Genomic DNA, 21,080 nt, shown 5'->3' on the forward strand with positions numbered 1-21,080 from the left:
GCGGCTGCTGGCTGTTGCACAATATCTGACAAAAGATGAGACACGGAGGCGAAGACTTAGCAGAGAGCAGAGGTTCTGGACAACAGTGTAGCTAATAGCTGTCTAGCAGGGTCTGATATGAAACATAAAACAATACCACTGGTCTTGTCCAGTCTTTTGCAAATTTTGTGTTGTTTTATTCACACAGCGTTAGTTTTGTTAAATGTGTCATGAGAAAAACTGAGTGAAATGCTTTGAGGATACTGTTTATATTTTTAATACTATTGATACTGCAGAATCAGCTTAATTGGCCAGGTGTGTTAGACACACGAGGAATTTGACTCTGGTACAGCAGCTCTCAATATGTATGTACATATCCTTATGTAAGGCAAGAGCAAAGAGCAAGTAAACAATATAAGGCTGAAAGAACAGAAAGTAAAGAAGTAAGTAATGTGCAAACAAAAAAAGAAATGTGTATTAGGAAATGAGATAAAAATAAAGTATTTATTAACCTCTAGAGTCCTGAGCTTTGGAAACCCAAGCTGTGCGGTCCTCATATGAGGACGCAGGGACTCTAGAGGTTAATAGAGACCTGTACATATATGTACACAGTCTAGATGCATTTGACGGATTTATATGTACAATGTACATTTACAGGTATTGCACTGAGGGTTACTGACCGGTCATACTGTTGTGAGTTAAGTGTTGATCAGAATGACAGCTCAGGAAGGAGAAACTGTCCTTGTGACTGGTTGTCTTGGTGCACAGTGACCTGTAGCGCCATCTAGAGGGGAGGAATTCAAACAGTTTGTGTCCAGGATGTGAGGAGTCTGCAGAAATCTTCTCCACCCTCCTTTTGACCCATGAGGTGTATAGGTCCTCCATGGAGGGCAGGCTTGCACCGATGATCTTTTCTGCAGTCCTGACTGTCTGCTGGAGTCTCTTCCTGTCCTGTTTGGTTGCAGTGCCAAACCAGACAGTGATGGAGGTGCAGAGAACAGACTTGATGATTCCTTTGTAGAACTGTATCAGCAACTCCTGGGGCAGGTCGAACCTCCTGAGCTGGCGCAGGATGTACATGTGTGGAGCAGATTTACCAAATATAGAACCTTCATTATAAAGTATTATTTCTGAACTGCTGCATAAACAGACTACAACCATCCAACTCACCCCAGCTGTATGCAGTCCTCATAGGCCTCTGTTGGTTGAGCTGCTTCTTTTTTAGCTGTAGGCCTTGTATTGTAATTTAGCTCTTCTGGTCTGTATGGTCATTTTCACCACATAAAACATTCCAGACTGTATATTTCTTATACTTCACTGAGCACCTGGATGCCAACAATTTACTTGGTTGCCTTCTGTGTGGTGACACCATAGATTCACCTGAATTTTATTCCACTTTGATTAACATGTTTAATTTATTGTAAACATGGAAGTTATTCACAGTTTGTGGTTTGTAATGTAGCAGCTATATATTTTATTTGGCTTAGGTGTCTATTATTCATTAACCATCACAACCACACAAAAAAGGAATGACACACTTATTTGGCATGTAAGGTTATGGATATGAATATTGTAACATGTAACACAAACCTGTGAATAAAAGTGTCATTCTACTGTATCTGGCTTGATTTGTTTAGCATAAAGGATGATTGTTAATGCAGTTTTTGTTGCTATCATTATTTTCCACAATTAAATACACTTTAAATACAGAATATAACTCAAGATGTTTACAGTCAAATTATTATTAGTATTATTATACACTTTCTTCATAATATTAATTGACCAGCAGCGGTAACTTTTTTGCATACAGGCAAAAAGACAGCAAACTTTAGAAGGAAATTAAGTATATTTTTCATATGTGCGTCTTACGGGGGCTTTAAAATAATATACTAAGTTATGTGGTGTACAGATACATTTTATGAGCGCTTTGCATTTTAGAAAACGTCATCAACGTGAGGAGCGTGCGCCATGGCGTCACAGTCGTTACCATCTTCAGAAGGCTCGGAAGACACATCCCTGGCCCAAGGTCTGCAGCAGTCATCGGCTACAGATCGGTATTAGGACGCAGCAAATGAGTTTCACTGCATTCTGGGATGTAACAGCTTTTATGGTAAGTCATTTTTGTTGACTGTTCAAGCTCGATATCTAAATGCCGTCTTATATATAAATACCTACTGTTCTCCCATTGCTATGTAGCGTTAGATAGCAGCAGCTACCATTAGCTCTCGTCTGACCACAGTATTACCTACAACTTAACATTAGGTTGAAACAGGATTTTGGGCTGCTCTTAGGTCAATCCTTTCTGTATGTTTATATCTGAGACCGTGCGTATTCCTTTCACTTTAATGTTGGATTGGAAAGGGGCTAACGCTAACTAGCTGCCTAAATACAATAGATGTCTGTAGGTGAAGGGTTCAGTCGCCTCCTGGCGGCTTAAATGTGCCATAGAAACATACTGGATTGTTTATGTGATACTGTGAAAAAAGACAATAGAGAAAATTCTGTAACAGTGGCACAGAAATTCATACTCTAACAAAGAATAAAGAGGAAGCTACTTACAGAAGGTAAAAACGCAAACCACTACCTGGATTTGTCTGTAATGCAGCCGCACCCCCAACCTTCATCATGCCCCTTCTACATTGTTCAAAAAAAAAAAAAAAAGAATATTTTTGGGTAGCAGTAATAGGGACATATGTGCTGCTAATTAAAGGTGGGAATCAAGTAACTACTGCACAACAAAATTCCTGTTCCTATAAAACAATTGCAAAACTAATTTCTGATCTGTCCATTCTCACAGTTCCATTAAAGTTTGTGCTTTTCACTGACTATCAGAGCATTAATTGAAGCTGCTAGCCACTGTGTATATGCACTTGACGGTTCATTTGCTCGCAGTACCATGGGGGTGGCAAATCCATTGTTTCTACAGAGTGCCGCAGGTTGTATATAGGTGATATCTTGATCAGCCCTGTTTTTATTATTATTATTATTATTTACTTTTTTAACATTAGAAGTGTTGTACCCAGTACTTTTTACCATACTGACTCTGAGAGACGAGGCAGTCCCAGTAACTTCAAAACAGTGCTGATTTATTCAAAGGATCACAGGTAAAATTAACATTACACGCTCAGGTATCTTGCACCTCCAAACTGCACACAGGCAGATGTAAGATGAAAGACTCTGAACCCACCAGGCCTATACATTATATCTCTTCGGTTAGGCTAGCCCCATACTACACAGAAACGTCAACCGAGACGTCTCTGTTGCCAGCTTTGCAGCTGGCCATAACAATAGTCAAAACATGAAGTAAATCAATGTGTGAATGTGTGTGTCTGTTGCTGTCTGCTGACAGTCATCAACTTTTCTCTCTAGTTATCCTTGACCAGATGTACCCTGCAGAAACTCATAAGCATGCCTAAGCATTTAACAGTCTAACTAGACATCCCATCTCCACTAAATATTTCTAATACATAAAGTATCTATCCAATTTCTATCTGACTAAAAATACCTAACAGAAGAAAGTAGTAGTGGTTATGTGACTGAGGACATTAACTGGATGTGTCCTTTCAGAGTCCAGGAGTACAATAGAGATGTAATGGTATGAAAATGTAACGTCACGATTATAATGACCAAAATTATCACTGTTATTAATATTATCATGGTACTGTTGATGTGTTGAAAATGTTGTTGTTGAAAAAGTACTTACACTAACAGAAATATTTAAGGTTTGATTTTGAAAACCACAAATAATTATTAGCATCACTATGCATTGTGTGTGCATAAACATAAAAAAACATAGTGTAGCCATAGCCTTCTGTAAACATAAAGAAATGTATCACGTGGATTTGTGGGTTACTGGGGTTGCCTGCTGCACGCCCACTCTGTAAACAAAGGAATAGCAACATTTCATATTGTTGTTGTTATTATTATTATTATTATTATTATTGGTGACAAGGATGTTGCTAGACAAAGCTCTACTGGGACACTGGCCCCCCATTTCTTAAATCACACAATTGCTTTTTTTGAATGTCTGCTGCATTGGTGAAATCTGCTATACATTGTGCTATGTGAAATTCCCTCAACATATTTTTATGATATATAAATCTGGCCCTGTTTTGCTTATTTCTTTGCATTCTTGTGCATTTCACAAAATATAATTTGCTTGTCAAGTAGCCCCAGTTGGATTTGTCAAATTTTAAACTTTCAGAAGTTAATCTATCAACAAATCATTAATAAAAAAAAAAATTTTAATCATTTTTTGTAACTCTTAAGGAAACATAGCATATTGATGCTCCCACTACCTCAACAGGTGCAAGGCCAGTTTTTGCTTATTGCACTGTCTTTGTTAAGTTTCACTCAGATTTTTGTTTGGATCTGTGGCTGTATATTTTTCTGTTTTCTCTTACTGACATTTTGAGAATATGTATCTGTAATTCTTACCATCTCTAACTAGGTTGTTGTTGAGGTATTAAGTTTTACATGAATTACTAGGTAAAATAATAATCTGACTGTAAGTTAAACTTCACTTTCTCATAATTTGTTCATTGAGTTGTGTTACATAATGCTGCACTGTGATCTGGAACAAGCTCCACTAGTTTTTTTTCCTGGCATAATGCTTTGTGTTGATAAGTACACTAGTTGTGCCTTGTTATGTGTAAGAATTTGCTTCTAGCAACATAGAAGGCTCTTTGAAATACATGGACAAATGTTTGGTTTTCTTCTTGGTATTTAGTCCACTATTCAGCTGGGACTCCCCATCACATACTCATATCAACATTACAAAAAAAATAGATAAATAAAAAGGACTGTAATGTTAATCAGGCAAGGTCGGAGACCCGTATAAACGTAGCTATGTGCTGCCTTCCAAAGATGGAGATAGCTTCAGGAAGGGATGCAGATAGACGCGGAGGTTGCTCTTTTTCTGCTGGACAGGTGGGTAAATCTTTTGCTATGTGCCACTGAACAATATCATAGTGACCATAACAATTTTCAATTAGGTAGGCTAATCTTTGTGGTAACGTTACATTAGGAAATACTTGTGTCACATTAATCAGTTTTCTAACTCAACTATTCCTGGGACATTGAGCTAAATTGCTAGTTTGCAAGTGTATGCAGTTGTTCTGACTTCAGCTATAGCATCTGGAGATTGTTGTGAGAGAATACCAGTGGAAGCTGTAGCTGGTTAGCCACATATTGTGCCATAGTTTTCTGACATCTCCTTTGGCATGAGCTCTTCCTCAAGTATCTTTGGTGTGTGTAATGTACATTCATGAATTGTGAGTGGCATAGTTAGTGTTAGATATTACCCAGTTCTTTTATTGAAAGCGCGAGAAGTGAAGACAGAAGAGGACTGTTTAAAATCAACAGGAAGTTTACTCAAAGTCTGGGCACAGTGAAGTCATTACGGCACTGGGATCAGAGAGACAGAGCTCCCACAGAGATCCGGCTTCTGAATCATTTGTCTATGTACAGTATATACAGGTTAGCCAGCTACAGTTTTAGCGGTCAAATCAGCTGCATTGTTACCTCTGTTTCTTCTTCCATCTCCCTTTTGGTGTCCTCTGCATCTGATTGCAGCCTCATGTCTGACACATGTAGGATGGCTCACCTCTACATTGTCAAGTCTGGAGCTGTAACACATTAAAACCTTACTTTCTGTGCTCCCACTTACTTCCCCCCTTTTTGAAAAAGAGCGGTATTCACATAGCCGGTCTTTTCAAAAGAAACAACGAAATACATCCTGCTGCCCTGCTGTTTGTTCTGGGCACCCCTATTGGGGCATTGGGTTGGCTCCTGGGGCCTGATGTTGCCCAGGTGGTGGAGGAGGGTAGACATTATAATCATACTGGGGAACTCCTCCTGTTGTTTGTGAATATTGTGAGGCTGGCCGGGCATTACAATGCTTTGCCCAGTGTCCTAGTCCACCATATTGATAACAGCAATCATGTCTGCGTGGGCCATATTTTTTTATTGAAGCGGCCACGCTTTCTCTTGCTGTACTGATATCTTGGGGGCTTTGTCTCTCATTTCCTGCAATTGTGCCTTAGCCACTTGTGTCTGGAGTCTAACCAGGTCTTTCTGTTCTTGTTCCTGTTGTTCTAATTTATTATCAATGAGATGAATAATGTGAGCTGATTTGGTACAAAAGTGGCATCCAGGAAAGGCTGAGCCCTTTAGGAGCAAAGATGGGCTGAGTATCACCAGGTTGCCAACATATGCATGAGAAAATTATTGAAATGTTTAAGAACAATGAGCCTCGACAAAAGATAGCAAGGGATTTGGATATGTCACCATGTCATCACCATGAAGCATAATGAGAGTTTGAAGCATAATAGCGGCAGCAGGGATAGGGTTTGAGTTGAGGGAATAATGAATGCAACCAGATACTAAGAAACCCTGCTCCAGCCAAAGAACAGACTTAAGCCCTATAGTACATATGTAGAGAGACCTGAATATGGGAGTTCAGACCCTTCCCATCCAGTCTAATAGGATCTGCCACAAAGAATCGGAAACTGCCCAAATCCAGTTGTGCAAAGCATGTGGAGCCTTGCCCAAGAAGACTAGAAGCTCTGATTTCTGGTAAAGGGGCTTCTACAGAGTACTCAGTGTCTGACTGTATTTGTAAACTAGAATTATACCTCATAGTATTTGCCTCTGCCACCCAGGTCACAGTGCCCTCGACATTTGATCTCTGACCACAAAAATCAGTTCATCCCCAAGTCCAAGTGGACCTTTGTGCTAAGTTTGAAGAGATTCCCTCAAGGAATTCCTGATATATTGTGTTCACAAGAATGGAAAAGATAGATGGCAGACAACATGAAAACAATCTCTCCAGCTATGGCTGTTTTTGTCAGAGGCATGTTGACAGATTACAGTTTTTTTTATTTTATTTGTTTGGACAATATTTTTAGATATTTTACTTATCAATTAAAAATAAAAATGACACAAAGCAATAAAACACCCATTGACAGACAATCACATTAGCGCAAAACAACAAATGAACATAACATATAGAAAACGAGAACAAATGGAACAAAGCAGGAGGCCCTATGTGGAGCCGGTATTTAGCACTTGAGTGAATAAATATTTTTTCATCGCCAGCAGATTTAAGCCGAGATCTAGGAACAACCAACAACAAAAGGTTAGAAGATTTAAGAGGCCTTTGCAGGCTGTTCTTAGTCAGAAAAGGGTGGCTTGTTCCCTTCAGGTTGGTAGAGAGCTCCTGCCTCAAGTGGAGGAGTTAAAGTATCTTGGGGTCTTGTTCACGAGTGAGGGAAGGATGGAATGGGAGATTGACAGGCGGATGGGTGCAGCTTCTGCAGTGATGCGGTCAATGTACCGGTCTGTCGTGGTGAAGAACAAGAAGCTGAGCTGAAAGGCAAAGCTCCTTTTTCTGTGCCTCTTCATGACTGTTATGCACATGTCATAGAATGTTCTTCAGTCCATCACTCAGACTTTTCTTGGTTTTCCTTTCTCAGATGTCGTGGAGCTGTTACTAAACCAGCCCAGTGTGGAGCTCAACCAACAGGTGGGATGTGTTAAAAATGTATTTAGAAATGGCAGTAACTTCACTAACATCCGTTTTGTATTGCAAGAAGTGCAGCAGGGTGGCAGTGTGATGTTGTGGTGAGAATGGAAAACCTCTACAGCTACAAGACTCGAGGTCAAGGCCCCAATAGTGAGGCCTGATGAATTTCTAACTCATTTTTTACCAGCTGCATTAAAACTGTCTTTCTTTGCTTTTTCGTTGTAGTTTCACTTTGTTGCTGTACTCCTCTTTCTCACACACAGCAGAGGAAGGGCACAGGATGTGATGGATGACTCTATAGTGCAAAAATTTGCCAGTAACAGACTGTATGAGCAGTTAATCAAACACCTTTTGAACAGGCAGAATGCAAACTTGCAGAAATGGGATGTGTTCACTGCTTTCTCCACGGTCCACTTGCTGATGTCGCCATTTTACTTCTAAATCAAGAAGTCCTCATTTTACCTATTAACCTGTGTGTTTACACACTGTTCTTGTAATCTAATAGTTGAGGTGGGAAAACGCAGACATTTAACCAATCACTGGCAACAGTTTTGCCCACATCTACCCCCTCCTTCCTTTGCAATCTTGGAACTTGATTTTAGTACTGCCTTATGAGGGGTGCTGAAATTTAGCTCCCAGAACAGGCCTCCAAAGCAGATGGAGGGAGGTGGAAACGAACCCGTGACAAGCGTTACCCAGTTTGGCGTTTTGGTAGGACCATGTAATTTGAAAAACCTTATTAGAGAAGAGATGGAGGAGTGGAATCATTGCATATATCAAGTTTTGTACAGGTAGCACATTCATCCTAGCAGGGAGTCTGTAGTGAATGAACTTGCTCAGCCATCAAAACAGTTTTATGACCAGGTCAACAGTGTATATTGGGATGATGATTAGATCCTGCACATTAACTTGGTTCCTTCATGCAAAGGAATGCTGCCCCAGCTTACTGTACAGGGACAGATTGTGTTGTATCACTAATGCATGCAAGTTCAATGTCATGGAGTCCACATCTTAAAAAGTATTAAAAAGGTAATAAATCAGTTGTATGAAAGCCACAATATGCTAACATATAGGATCATAGCTGAACCTCTCACGCTAAGGTGGCATATTTGAAACATATTAAAGCTGCAAACACTGCTTTAGGTTTTTGGTTTTTGAGATATTCACTCAGGTAATTGACTACCATGAACCTGCGAACAGAATTCCATGCAGACCTCCCTCTTACATGTCATTAATTATGGACAAGACCCCAAATCCTCCCAAACAATAACAGCCTGCAGTTAAAGGAACCAGTATACTCTGGTTCTTTGAAGAAGTGTCGAGTTTTTCTGAAATAACCCATAAAAGCCATGACACTGGCCACTTACACCGATCAGCCATAACATTATGACCACTGGCAGGTGACATGAATAACACTATCTGTTACAGTGGCACCTTGTGTGTGGGGTATATTAGGCAGCAAGTGAACATTCAGTCCTCAAAGTTGATGTGTTGGAAGCAGGAAAAATGGAAAAGTGTAAGGATCTGAGTGACTTTGACAAGGGCCAAACTGTGATGGTGAGATGACTGGGTCAGAGCATCTCTCACAGTGTTGTTGGTCTGCAGTGGTCAGTACCTACCAACAGTGTCTAAGTAAGGACAGATGGTGAAATGGTGACAGGGTCATGGATGCCCATGGCTCGCTGATGATGAGGTTGATCTACTGTACATTAAACATTTAACTTCTATTTATACTTTTCAAAAAATTAAAATGTATTTGAATCTTTGTTAAAATGGTTGAAAATGAGAAATACTGTACATTGGTCTTTATGAAAAGAAACAGTCAGAGGCTGTTGTGGTGGTATCACACAGAGTGGTGAGGCTGCTGAATTTGTTTAAAAAATTCTAACTCGTCTTCACGACCACAGTTTTCACTCCTTTCACGTAAGTTTTTCACTGAATTGTAGACACATCTGTGCCCTTCCTAAGAGTAAAGCTGTGGAAGCAACTGGAATCACAGAAGATGCAGAGTGACACAAGTACCAACCAACTGCCACATTGACTCCTATGTAGACAGTATTAGGCAGGCGGTCATAATGTTATGCCTGATCAGTGTATGACCATGTTTGCATTGCATAGTATTTAGCTCTCATTGCTTAATTTCCCCAAAATAGAACACTGAAATTATAGTATATATGATGCAATGAGTAAATAGCTGACTAATTTAAAGTATTTTAGATAAACTCAGGGGCTCCTTTTTTTCCCCCCTATTGTTACGGACACACACATCTCTGCCTGCAGTTCCTCTTTTGTGTGAGTGTGTCTGCTAACTTCCCTTATTCACAGAAGAGTTCCTCCTTTTCTTAACTGCAGTATTGCTGCTGGTGTACTGAAGTCTGGTTCAGGGGCCTGCTTGGGCTTTCTTCTTGGTATAATTTATGATTACCTTTGTTTTCTTCTGTAGGCTTATAGTACTGTCTCCAGCTATCACTGCTGTCCAACTCTTGGCTATCCTTGACACCCCCCTCCCTGGACACAGGGATAGCTGGGATTCTATTTTGCATCCAGGCAGACTTATTCATGCTTGGACCTCTCCTCTTCACTCTCATATCCTGGGTCAGGTAATACCTTGCATCTTCCTCTTTTTATCTGTTTTGGCTTTGAGTTTAAGGTGACTTTGATTCCAAGTCCTCAATCCAATTATTTCAGGGGTTCTCCCTCTTAAGGGGTCTCTCCTATCTCATGTTGGGCATTATTACATCGGGTTTTTATTTTCAAATGCCTCCAGAGTTACTGAAACATGCTTTTCTTATTCATCTGGAGCAGACTGTCCTTCGGCCACTCCTGTTATAGTTCTCATTTGTGTCCTCTTCTAGGATAATCACACCCTGGATATTGGCTACTCATATCCAAGGCGGCACCTGTGCAACTTATGGTCATGCTGTTTAACTTCTGGTTACTTTCAGATAGGTATTTGCTTCAGCTGCAACACTTCTTGGACCGCTCTGACCTTCAACCCTACTGTGTTGAAGTCCAAAATCTCAATAACTTCATCTTGTCAATCATACATAGGATATGCTGCCACACCTCCTGACCAAAAGAGATGGGGTAGCCAGGGGTGGAGTTTCCTCTCTAAAACCTCATTGGTCCAGAAGGATCTGCGGTTCAACTCTTTGGCCAGTGATAGGTTACCTTCCTGATGTCTGTAATTTAGAGCTAGGGCTACAGTGCTCCAACTGTTTTCATTTGCATTTTTGGCTATCCGTTGTCTAATCGGGCCTGTGGCTCGCTTCACCACCAGACACCCTTTTTCCTGGTGTTTTGCCATCCACATGCTTCACGTGTCTTCAGTGCTACTTGTACTTGTTTCTGCAGAAGTCCAGAGCTGTGGCAAGCATTCCAGCATGACCTCTGACCTCATGGACTGCTTTCCCAGCTTCAGCCACACAATCAATAGGGACCCCCTTTCCTCTTGGAGTGTCCCCCCACTCCCTGAAGCTGACCAATAATACCCTACATGCCTGAGTGTATTGGTCCACCTCCATGTTACCTTGGCAGGGTCTCTCCTGTGATGTATGTGCTTTCTGATGCACCACCTCAAGGTCAACGCCCATCCTTAGTTCTTTGAATCCCCCAATGGGGTCAGATCCATTGCTGAGCCAAATGTTCAAATAAAATTAATTCCTTTTCCTCTTTCATACTTCTCAACTGATGACAGCACGTAGCTCCAAAGGGCAACAACTTCCCCTCCTTCATTTCTGATCTTCACCACAGCATTCATATTCTTCCTTCATCACCCCATACTGCTGCAGGGTATATTGAACATCTGGATCAATTTCATCCCATGTGGTCGATCCTCTCTTCTTCTGAGGTTGACGTATGAGGATCACCATCAGCTGCTCCAGGTTGGATCAATCCTGTTCTCCTCCATGGCCAGTGGCAGCTAAAGGTTAGACCAATCCCACTAGGGTCTCATACGGGTAAACGGCTGTTTTACCCACAGGTCCTGAGGTCTACCCCTGTGAAGACCTGCATCCCACTTTTGCTGATTGGTCCTCATGACCTTCGCACCCCTCGTGCAAACCCACTTGGCAGTCAACAGGCAGGGGCCTTCAGTTCAGCACTGCGCAGGGGAGGTGTCCAGGCACCTCCTCTTCATCTTCTGCCCTGACACACAAATGTCTAGGCAGGCACTTCCCTCCATGGGTTGCTGGCACAAGCTCCTCTTGTCTGGACATTCCTCTAGGGGCTGTGATAGTGAAGTGTCTTTTCCTACAAATCTGTGCAAATTCTCAGTCATCCAGGTTGTAGTATGCTGAAAAACTTAGAAGGCAGAGGTAGTTTTAGGTAGAAAATGTTTCACCTCTCATCCAAGAGGCTTCATCAGTTCTGTCTGACTGGGGGTGAGCAAGAGATATTTATCCCACTGGGTGGTTTTTCAGTCCTTCAACAGCCAAAAATGTCCTCTAACGACGAGTTGTTAGGGGTCCAGTATCGGTGAGAGGTAGGTAGGTAGGTACTTTATTGATCCCTCAATGGGGAAATTTCAGTGTTTTAGCAGCAATGGAGAACAAACATAACACCATGAGAAACAAACACCACACACATATCTTGACAAACAAATTTCAGTACCTCAAGCAGCAATAGAGAACAGACAGCATAACACCATGAGAACAAGCACCACACAAAGCCGGATTTGGATACAAAAAGATTTCCCAAGCTTTAAACATCCCACGGAGCACTGTGCAAGCGATAATATTGAAATGGAAGGAGTATCAGACCACTGCAAATCTACCAAGACCTGGCCGTCCCTCTAAACTTTCAGCTCATACAAGGAGAAGACTGATCAGAGATGCAGCCAAGAGGCCCATGATCACTCTGGATGAACTGCAGAGATCTACAGCTGAGGTGGGAGACTCTGTCCATAGGACAACAATCAGTCATATACTGCACAAATCTGGCCTTTATGGAAGAGTGGCAAGAAGAAAGCCATTTCTTAAAGATAGCCATAAAAAGTGTCGTTTAAAGTTTGCCACAAGCCACCTGGGAGACACAACTACCATGAGAACAAGCACCGCACACACATCCCAATAAATAAATTCCAAGTACTCAAAAATAGACAGAATCAAGTATTTGAACAATCAAGAACAGAATTTACATATGTGCATATTAGCCATGCATTTTACCCCAGGATTTGAGTATTGCACCTCAGTTGACTATTACATAGTCCCTCATACTTTCACCTAGCTTATCCCTGCAGTCATGTATTGTACAGTCTGATTGCTGTGGGGAGGAATGACCTAGGGTAACGCTCCTTCTTACAGTGGGGATGTAACAGTCTTGCACTAAAGGAACTCTTCAAAGCCTCTACTGTGTGGTGCAGGGGATGGGAGGTGTCGTGCATGATGGATGGATGGTTAGTTTTACCAGCATCCTTCTGTCCGCCACCTGCTCGATGGAATCCAGGGGGTAGCCCAGGACAGACCCAGCTCTCTTGACCAGCTTCTTTAGTCTCTTTCTGTAGTATCATAAAAAGTCCGAAGGAGTGCCCCCCACACACCAAAGGACCTCAGTCTCCTCAACAAGTGTAGGCGGCTCTGGCCCTTCTTGTACAGGGCATCAGTGTTTTCAGTCCAATCCATTTTATTGTTGAGGTGGAGTGAGTGCTGGTGATTTCCGCCAGGGGTCAGTCACTATCTCTTTAGTCTTACTGGTGTTCAGGACCAGTTGATTTTCCTCACACCACTTCACAAAGTCAGTAACATCCCCCCTATATTCCCACTCATCCCCCTGATACACATCCAACAGTGGTGGAGTCATCAGAGAACTTTTGTAGGTGACAGTGGGGGGAGTTGTACTTGAAGTCTGACATGTAGACAGTGAACAGAAAGGGGGAAAGCACCATCCCCTGGGGCGCCCCCATGCTGCAGACCACCACGTCCGACACAGTCACGCAGCCTGACAAATTGAGGTCTGTTTGTGAGGTAATTAATGGTCCATGCAAACAGGTGTTGGTCCACACCTGCCCCCTCCAACTTCCCCCTCAGCAGTGACGACTGGATTGTGTTGAAAGCACTTCAGAAGTCGAAGAACATGACCCTCACCATGCTTCTGGGGGACTCCAGATGAGATATGGCTCGATGCAGCATGTAGATAATGGCGTCATCAACCCTGATGCCAGGACATTATGCAAACTGCAGTGGGTCCAGCGCCGAGCTCACCTGGGCACGGAGGTGGCTGAGGACAATCCTCTCCATGGTCTTCATCAGGTGGGAGGTCAGGGCAATGGGGCTGTAATGGTTCGGCTCCTTAGGATGAGGTATTTTGGGAACCGGGACAACACAGGATGTCTTCCATAGGGCTGGGACTCTCTCCAGGCTAAGACTCGGGTTAAACATGTAGAGGACCACCTCACTGAGCTGGTTTGCACACTCCCTGAGGACCCTGTGGCCTTCCTGGCCTTAACTCCTCCCTGACCTGGTCTGCCGTGAGGCGGAGGGGGCTGGTGGGTGGTGACTGCTTCAGGAGCTGTGAGATGTTGAGAAACTTCCGTGACAGTGGGAGGAGGGGCAAGGGAGAGAGTCATTACCTGTCTTCGAACCTTCACATGTGGACCGACGCCTATTGTCCTGGTGTGAATTGGGATGGAAATGTTGGGTAGAGATTTCATAACAGAGTTGAAGATGGATGACAACTTGTGTCTGAGTCCACCATCCCTATTTAGAGAGGGGTGTTCTATTTAATAGAACACCTTTGGTTGGAGAAACGGTGTTCTATTAAATAGAACACCCCTCTCTAAATAGATTTATATAGATTTAAAGAGACTTACAACATGGCAGTAAGCAATGAGGCAAAATATCAAAATCACCAACAATCCTTGGTTGATTAGCTTACGACTCAATAAATCAACAGTTACTGTTTCATATCATTAATCTAAGCCATTATACTGATTAAAATGATTGTAGTTCTCCTTCACTGAATAAAAGTCAATCTCTCACTGACCACCAGGAAATGGTTGGTTCAAGTTGGTGGTTGTTGATTTTTAACAATTATTTGTCCCTCGATGATCCCCTCCCGGCAGGGACTCAGGATTTTCCTTCCTGAATTTTGGAATTTATTGAACAGTCCAAGCATCCATCATTGACTTCCTGCTCTAGGCAGTGGCTCTAAACAGTCCCCTGGTCTTCTGAAACTCTAAAAAACAGACCAACAACATGACATGCATCCTCTGCTGAATCTGTGTTTAAGTAGAAGAATTTCTACATCGAATCCATGATTATGTAGAATGTCTCCAATGTTGAATCCACTCTAGCTAGCTGCTCTGGCTTCTTTCCATCCCTCCCTCCCCCACAGGCCAGGGTGGCCTGTAGGGGGGAAGCCACAATTAAGGTGTCCTCCCAGCTTGCTTCTCGGTAGTTTCTTGGTCTTCTGGAACTTGGAAAAACAACCAGACAGAGCTTCTGGCAGCAACTGTGAAAAGATCTCGTTCCTCTTTTTCCATGGTTTATGTAGGCTTCTTGTCACATAGGCTTTGTCCTCTCCACGGCTACCACGGCTTTCAGCATGCAAATTCTTGTTTTTCAGAACTGTTGTGTATCTTTTACTACCAAGATTGTACACTGCTTGTAATTGGCCTCCATCCACTGTGATTCAGCATTGTCTACTTCTCTTTTCTCAAAAACAAATCATTCTAATGGCTGATAAAAATGCCAGAATCTCGCATCTGATCAAATTACAATAATCTCATAACATCTAAGGCTCAAGAATTGCACACTCACACAAACCTGTCAGTGCACTGAATTTAAAACATTGATCACTATATTATTTTTAATACAAAATTACTTGATTAAACATTGATTCACTGATTAATCAAATCTTTACTTTATGCATGAAGCCATTATATTTCCTTCTTAATAAACTCAGCAGCAGCACCCCCCTTCTTACAGAGACACACATCTCTACCTGCAGTTCCTCTTTTGTGTGGATGTGTCTGCTAACTTCCCTTATTCACAGAAAAGTTCATCCTTTTCTTAATCGCAGTATGTATTGCTGCTGGTGTGCTGAATTCTGGTTCATGGGCCTGCTTGGGCTTTCTTCTTGGTATAATTTACGGTCACCTTTGTTTCCTTTTGTACGCTTATAGTACTGTCTCCAGCTATCACTGCTGTCCAACTCTTGGCTATCCTTGACACAGTTTAGTAAAAAGTAAGGTCTTTAAAATGTCATAGACTACATTCACACTGCAGGTCTTAATGCTCATATCAGATTTTTTTGCCGAAATCCGAATTTTTTTTTTTTTTTGCGCTGTTGTTCACACTGTCATTTAAATGCGACTGCCATCTGTCTCATGTGTGAACGGTATACGGCCCTGAGGTGACCTGCATGCGCAGAAGAGGACGTGACGTCAGACGCAGCGTACTGTTTGCGAAAATAAAAATGGATGCGGCTCGTGATAGCATGTGCGTAGCAATGTACCAGTTAATGTGCAATCGAAATAAAGAAATAATAATAAGAACATCAAGAAGGAGGAGAGCACAAATATTGCTTATGGCCTCGCCTCCTCCAGCGCAGAATTGTGACGTCTGTCGCATTTCAGTGACATAAAAATCGCATGAAATGCGACATGGCCGTTCAGACTGAAGTCGCATTGCAAAACATCGGATATGTATCCGATTTAGGACCACATATGAAAGCTATTTGTAGCTATTTTTCCCCATGAATAATCATAAATAGTTGCATGTTGTGCACTCGCAGGCCTACTGACAGCTGTCGGTTTAACAACTCTATGCATAAACTGACTTTACATAAACTAACAAATGTAATGGTGGGAATCTAAGTGGTTGGAGGACAATGAATTTGAGCCATGGTTGAGGACCATCACTGGGAACAACCAGCAGGCATATTGTTTGCTGTGTAAGAAAGCAGTGTGTATCCCCTATGGGGATCAATGCTATCTGGACCCATATGCACAGTGCTAGTCACAGATCTGCTATGAGATGTAGATAGCAGTTGTCTGTCACAAATTTCTGTTCTAAATTGTCTACACCACTACTTGGTAGCACAGCTGAAGCTACTGTGACAGCAGTTGATTTTTTCCGCTGGCCTCAGGTCTTTAAAAATTATTGCAGAGGTCTTGAAAAATGTCTTAAAGGGTATTGATTTGAAGTCTGATTCCTGCATATACCCTGAATGTTCTAAGTAGGCTAGATAATTGTAAATTGGGAGAACTGAAAACAATTCTTACTATTCCCAGAAGTCTTTCTAGTTTACAGTGGCCAGTAGGGATGCACCAACCCAACTTTTTGACGGACACCTTTTGATACCTCAACTTTGTATCCAATACTGGTTCTTACTTACATTACTGCATACACTTCATTGGAATCATATCGTTTTTGTTTAACAAAGGCTAGGGAATTCTGTGGTTCCAAAAAGTGGTTTGGCAGTTATCTGTGACTAAACTGGGAGCAGAAACACTGGAATTCATGAATGCATTGAAGAAACTGCTTCTAATGTGGACCAGTTATGTCATGGACAGTAACTGATTGTCTTACTAAGATCAATGCTAGTGCTAATGCCAGTTCAGGGTATCAAATTGTGGTCTTCCTTATGGTTGGGAGAAGTACTGTGATAAACCAAGAGGACTGAAATTGTGCCCGCAGAATTTCAGTAAATAAGCAGAAGAGCGAGTTTGAAACACAGAAGTAGGCAACCTCTGAAGTGTTTGGAAGTCTGTGACACAGCACTTTTTTTTTTAAATAAGCAGCTATCAACTGTGGTGGTTTAATGGCATTAAAATAGAAAATAGAATGCATGCTTTTAGTTGAAGACAATACTTGTCCAAAAAATATATCTGCTATTGTGGGAGAGCACAGATCAGCATTTTATGTGGTTTATATCAATAAGCAAATTTCCTTCCTGGCTGTTTTGAAAATATAATGGCACCAGAAAATTTGCTTGGGGTATTGTAAGTTGGAAGCTCCAACATCTGACTTTTTTCTGCTACCTATCAATTGTATTTTTTTAAATAAATTTCCTCAGTTGATTTTTTTTTTTTTTAAATCTCAATAGACAACATATTCAAGATGCAAATTAAATGTACTTTAACATAAAACATGGTTAAAGACACTGAACATAACACCCAGTGGTTGTCTTGCTTGAGCACTTTAATATGGTAGTGCCCACCCATTACAGATCTTGCATTGTCAAACACTTGCATCTGGTAGACAGTGAACACAGTAAAGCTACTATAAAACCACTTTCCATCCACAGTGAGGCCAGTTAAACCTGTATTAGTGGCCAATTTGTATGTTTCAGTGTTGCCTGACCTGGCTTGGGTCATTTGAAATTGCCAAGTAACCATGTATATTTTAGATTTTTAAAAACAAAACCTGGGCTTCAGTGATTTGATAATTATTTTGTTTTTGTAATTCTTCCCCGCCAGGTGCGGATACGACATGGAAAATCATATCGGAGGAGTCAACCTACAGCTTGTAAGGACATCTTTTTAATTCTAGTCTGCAGAGAGGGGACGTACTGATTCCCACATGGAAACCAGTTTTGTGGGTGTCTGGATGTCTTTTTATTCGTACTTGCAGACAGAAAAGTGATGCCACCAGCACATGGACAAAATATCATCATGGAAAAACAGAAATCATTGAATAGTGTTACTTCACCACAGTTGGGTGGAGAATCAAATACCTTCATCTGTACTGAGTGTGGTGATGGGTTCAGTCAGTACTCTAATGTGTTGGCCCACATGACCATTCATGGACCTTTGGAGTCATTTTCCTTTGATGGCTCATCCAATGGATTTGAAGTCCCTAGAGAATATGTGCTACAAGAAAATGGTACACTGACAGTTGTGAATGGCTTGGTGCAGTCACATTCTTTTGTGAAACCAGTATCTCCTGGAGTCCTGCCACAGAATTTTCCATCCCCTGTCAAACCAGTGTCTCCAACTCTAAGGCCACAGCCTTCCCCTCATAGAGATATGTTCAGGCAAAGGCCATCAGACTTCAACTTGGAAAAGTCCCGTCAGGGTTATTGTCGTTGTGAAATATGTGGCAGATCATTTAACAGTCTACAGAGTTTACATCGTCACCAGCAGTATCGAAACACAGAGCGAGGTTACAAGTGTACTTTGTGTTGTAAGATCTTTGAAGGTAGACAGGACCTTAAGAAACACCTTCAAGACCATGCCAATGACAGGTTTCACTGCTGTAGTTACTGTGGTAAACGATTCCTTAAAGTGGATGCCCTGAATGCTCATCAAAAAGAAAATCACTTCTCCCCCAAAGCTTCAGCTTTGGGTAAGTCAGAGAATAGGCAGGGAAAAAAGTTTGAGAAAACCTTTACTTGTAGGAAGTGTAAGTTGATGTTTTTCTGGATGTCGGATTTTCAAACACATTCACTGTACCATTGCAAAGGAAAGGAGCCTGATGCTACTTTTACATCTGAAGTGGAAACTGAAATAAACTCTAAAAACCTAGAAATTACACCACTTGAAAACTGCCACAGCAATGGCACATCTATTGATCTTACTAATGGGGATAGTGAATTCTTTAGGGATGCTAGCAGGGAGATTGATACAGAATACTGTTTCACACCATACAGATGTGGTTTATGTGGGGATCGTTTCCAAAAATTAGCCGCTCTAAAAGAGCATCATCTCACACATCAAACACAGGAGGAAATAGATCAACTGAATCAAGAATCGCAAAGAAATTTTAAGCGACGAATACCACCTAAAGGCAAGCGTAGACGAGGGAGTAATCCAAACGGCAAGCTGCATCCTTGCAAGCACTGTCATCGTGTCTTTAATCATTCAAGTAGTTTATCTCGGCACATGAGATACCATAAGGGCACTATGCATACATGTGTATTTTGTGGTAGACATTTTCCACAGCGCTGTGATTTGAGAAGGCATGTAGCCATGTACCACAAAGCTGAAGTGGAAAAGAAACACTTGTATACAACTCCACAAACTGGAGCTACCCCCAGTTCTCTCAATGGTGAGAAAAACCCAAGCTCTCCTGATGAGAAAACCAAGAGCCCTTCTGACAATGACCAAGCAACATCACCAGAACAGGCTCCAAAGGGGGGACAATCAGGAAAAGTGGGCCGAGTTAACTACAAGTGTCAGGAATGTGGAAAGAGATTTGGGCTGTTATGTGTGTACCAACGGCACTTGCGCTATCATAAAAAGGGACCCAGTAAGTGCCCCCAGTGTCCAGCTCAATTCATGAATTCTGCATCCCTTGAGCTTCACCTTCAAAATCACCCAATTACTGGAGTAGCAGATGATATTGGACGAACATCTCTCGGCACTGGTACCAGTGGAGACCCTGCCCTAGAAAAGGGTAATGCAGAGGACATAGAGGATGACTATATGGACCATACCCAAAATGTTAAAGGAAATTCTTCTGAGGTTCTTTATGAATGCACTGAGTGCACTGAGACTTTCTCATGCTTGGAGACATTTCTTCAGCACCAGACTTCTCACGGTTCAGAAGACAATGGGTAACTATCCTGTCAGACCCATTAGTCATTTTTATTGCAAACAGTCAAGCTCTCAGGAGTTTTTTAAACTTTTGAATGTAGATATATTAATTATTGTATAGGTTGATAATTGATGTAAAGTTTTGTTTGTAATGGCTATTTTAAATAACTACTTTTATATATTTTTTGTTGCTATGAAGAGAACACGTGTTTACTGGTAAATCTGAAACCAATGGAAATCGGACCACAAGACTTAGGTGGGGAGCATGCCAAATAACTTTTGCATTTTCTCAGAATTAAAATAAAAAAGGACACAATTACAACATGTGCCTGACTTGGGTAAAATGCATGTTTAAACCTAATGTCCTACAGGCGATGGTTGTAGATAAAACTTTAAAGGATGCATCAGTTGTTGACAAGTTATGATACATGTGTTGCTTTTCATTGTATTTTTAGTGTCGGCCCATGCTGTTTTTGTTAAACTGCTGCATTTTTTTTTTTTATTTGACTTTGAGAGTTTCTGCAATGTGTTGTATGTTTAGGCTATATCTTCCTTTTTGAAAGGATGTCTTTGTCACCATGTAATTTTAATTGTGCCATTAAAATTGTACAGAGAAGTTACTTAATGAGCCATCAGCTTGGTGTTTTAACAGCAGGAGGCCAGATAATCAAAGGGGAAACTTGTTTGGTCATTATTACATAATAACAAAACCAAACAATAAATCATAAGGCACAGATGACACATATTCCAAGGACAGTGGAGTTCAGGAATTGAAATATATTTAGCACCTCAGAATACACCGAGTACAAGGATATATTGTATATCCCTTATTCAGAAATTTCACAGTTATAAGTACAACAGAACTTATGGGGGGACACGTGTTGTTACAGTTCCCCTGTGACAGTGCCACAAGAACCTGGCTTAGTTCAGTAGAGAAGTCACACTTGTCAAACCTGGCAAAAAACTTATTCAAGTCATCAGGCAGATGGTGTCCCTCATAAGGTCACTCTGTGGGAAAATCACTGCCAGTAATGAACTTCAGACTACTCTTTTAATCCTGTCCTTGTGTTTGCTGGCATTTGCCAGTTTCTTCCTGTT

General features: G+C 41.5%; 1 protein-coding gene across 1 annotated transcript; it reads left to right on the plus strand.

Moving 5' to 3' along the window:
* The first annotated feature begins 1,911 nt into the window (after positions 1-1,911).
* Positions 1,912-20,610, plus strand: LOC109964919 (zinc finger protein 436). Its single transcript, XM_020608532.1, has 2 exons — positions 1,912-2,089; positions 17,925-20,610. Exon 2 carries the CDS (start codon positions 18,090-18,092, stop codon positions 20,004-20,006), a length of 1,917 nt encoding a protein of 638 aa, XP_020464188.1. The 5' UTR covers positions 1,912-2,089; positions 17,925-18,089; the 3' UTR covers positions 20,007-20,610.
* The last annotated feature ends 470 nt before the right edge of the window (positions 20,611-21,080 follow it).

This window comes from Monopterus albus, unplaced genomic scaffold, assembly GCF_001952655.1.
Source record: "Monopterus albus unplaced genomic scaffold, M_albus_1.0 scaffold93.1, whole genome shotgun sequence".
In the NCBI taxonomy this organism is placed as follows: domain Eukaryota; kingdom Metazoa; phylum Chordata; class Actinopteri; order Synbranchiformes; family Synbranchidae; genus Monopterus; species Monopterus albus.

Excerpts from the sequence above, each read along its gene's own strand:
- LOC109964919 (XM_020608532.1), top strand. The coding sequence starts at position 18,090 with ATGCCACCAGCACATGGACAAAATATCATCATGGAAAAACAGAAATCA.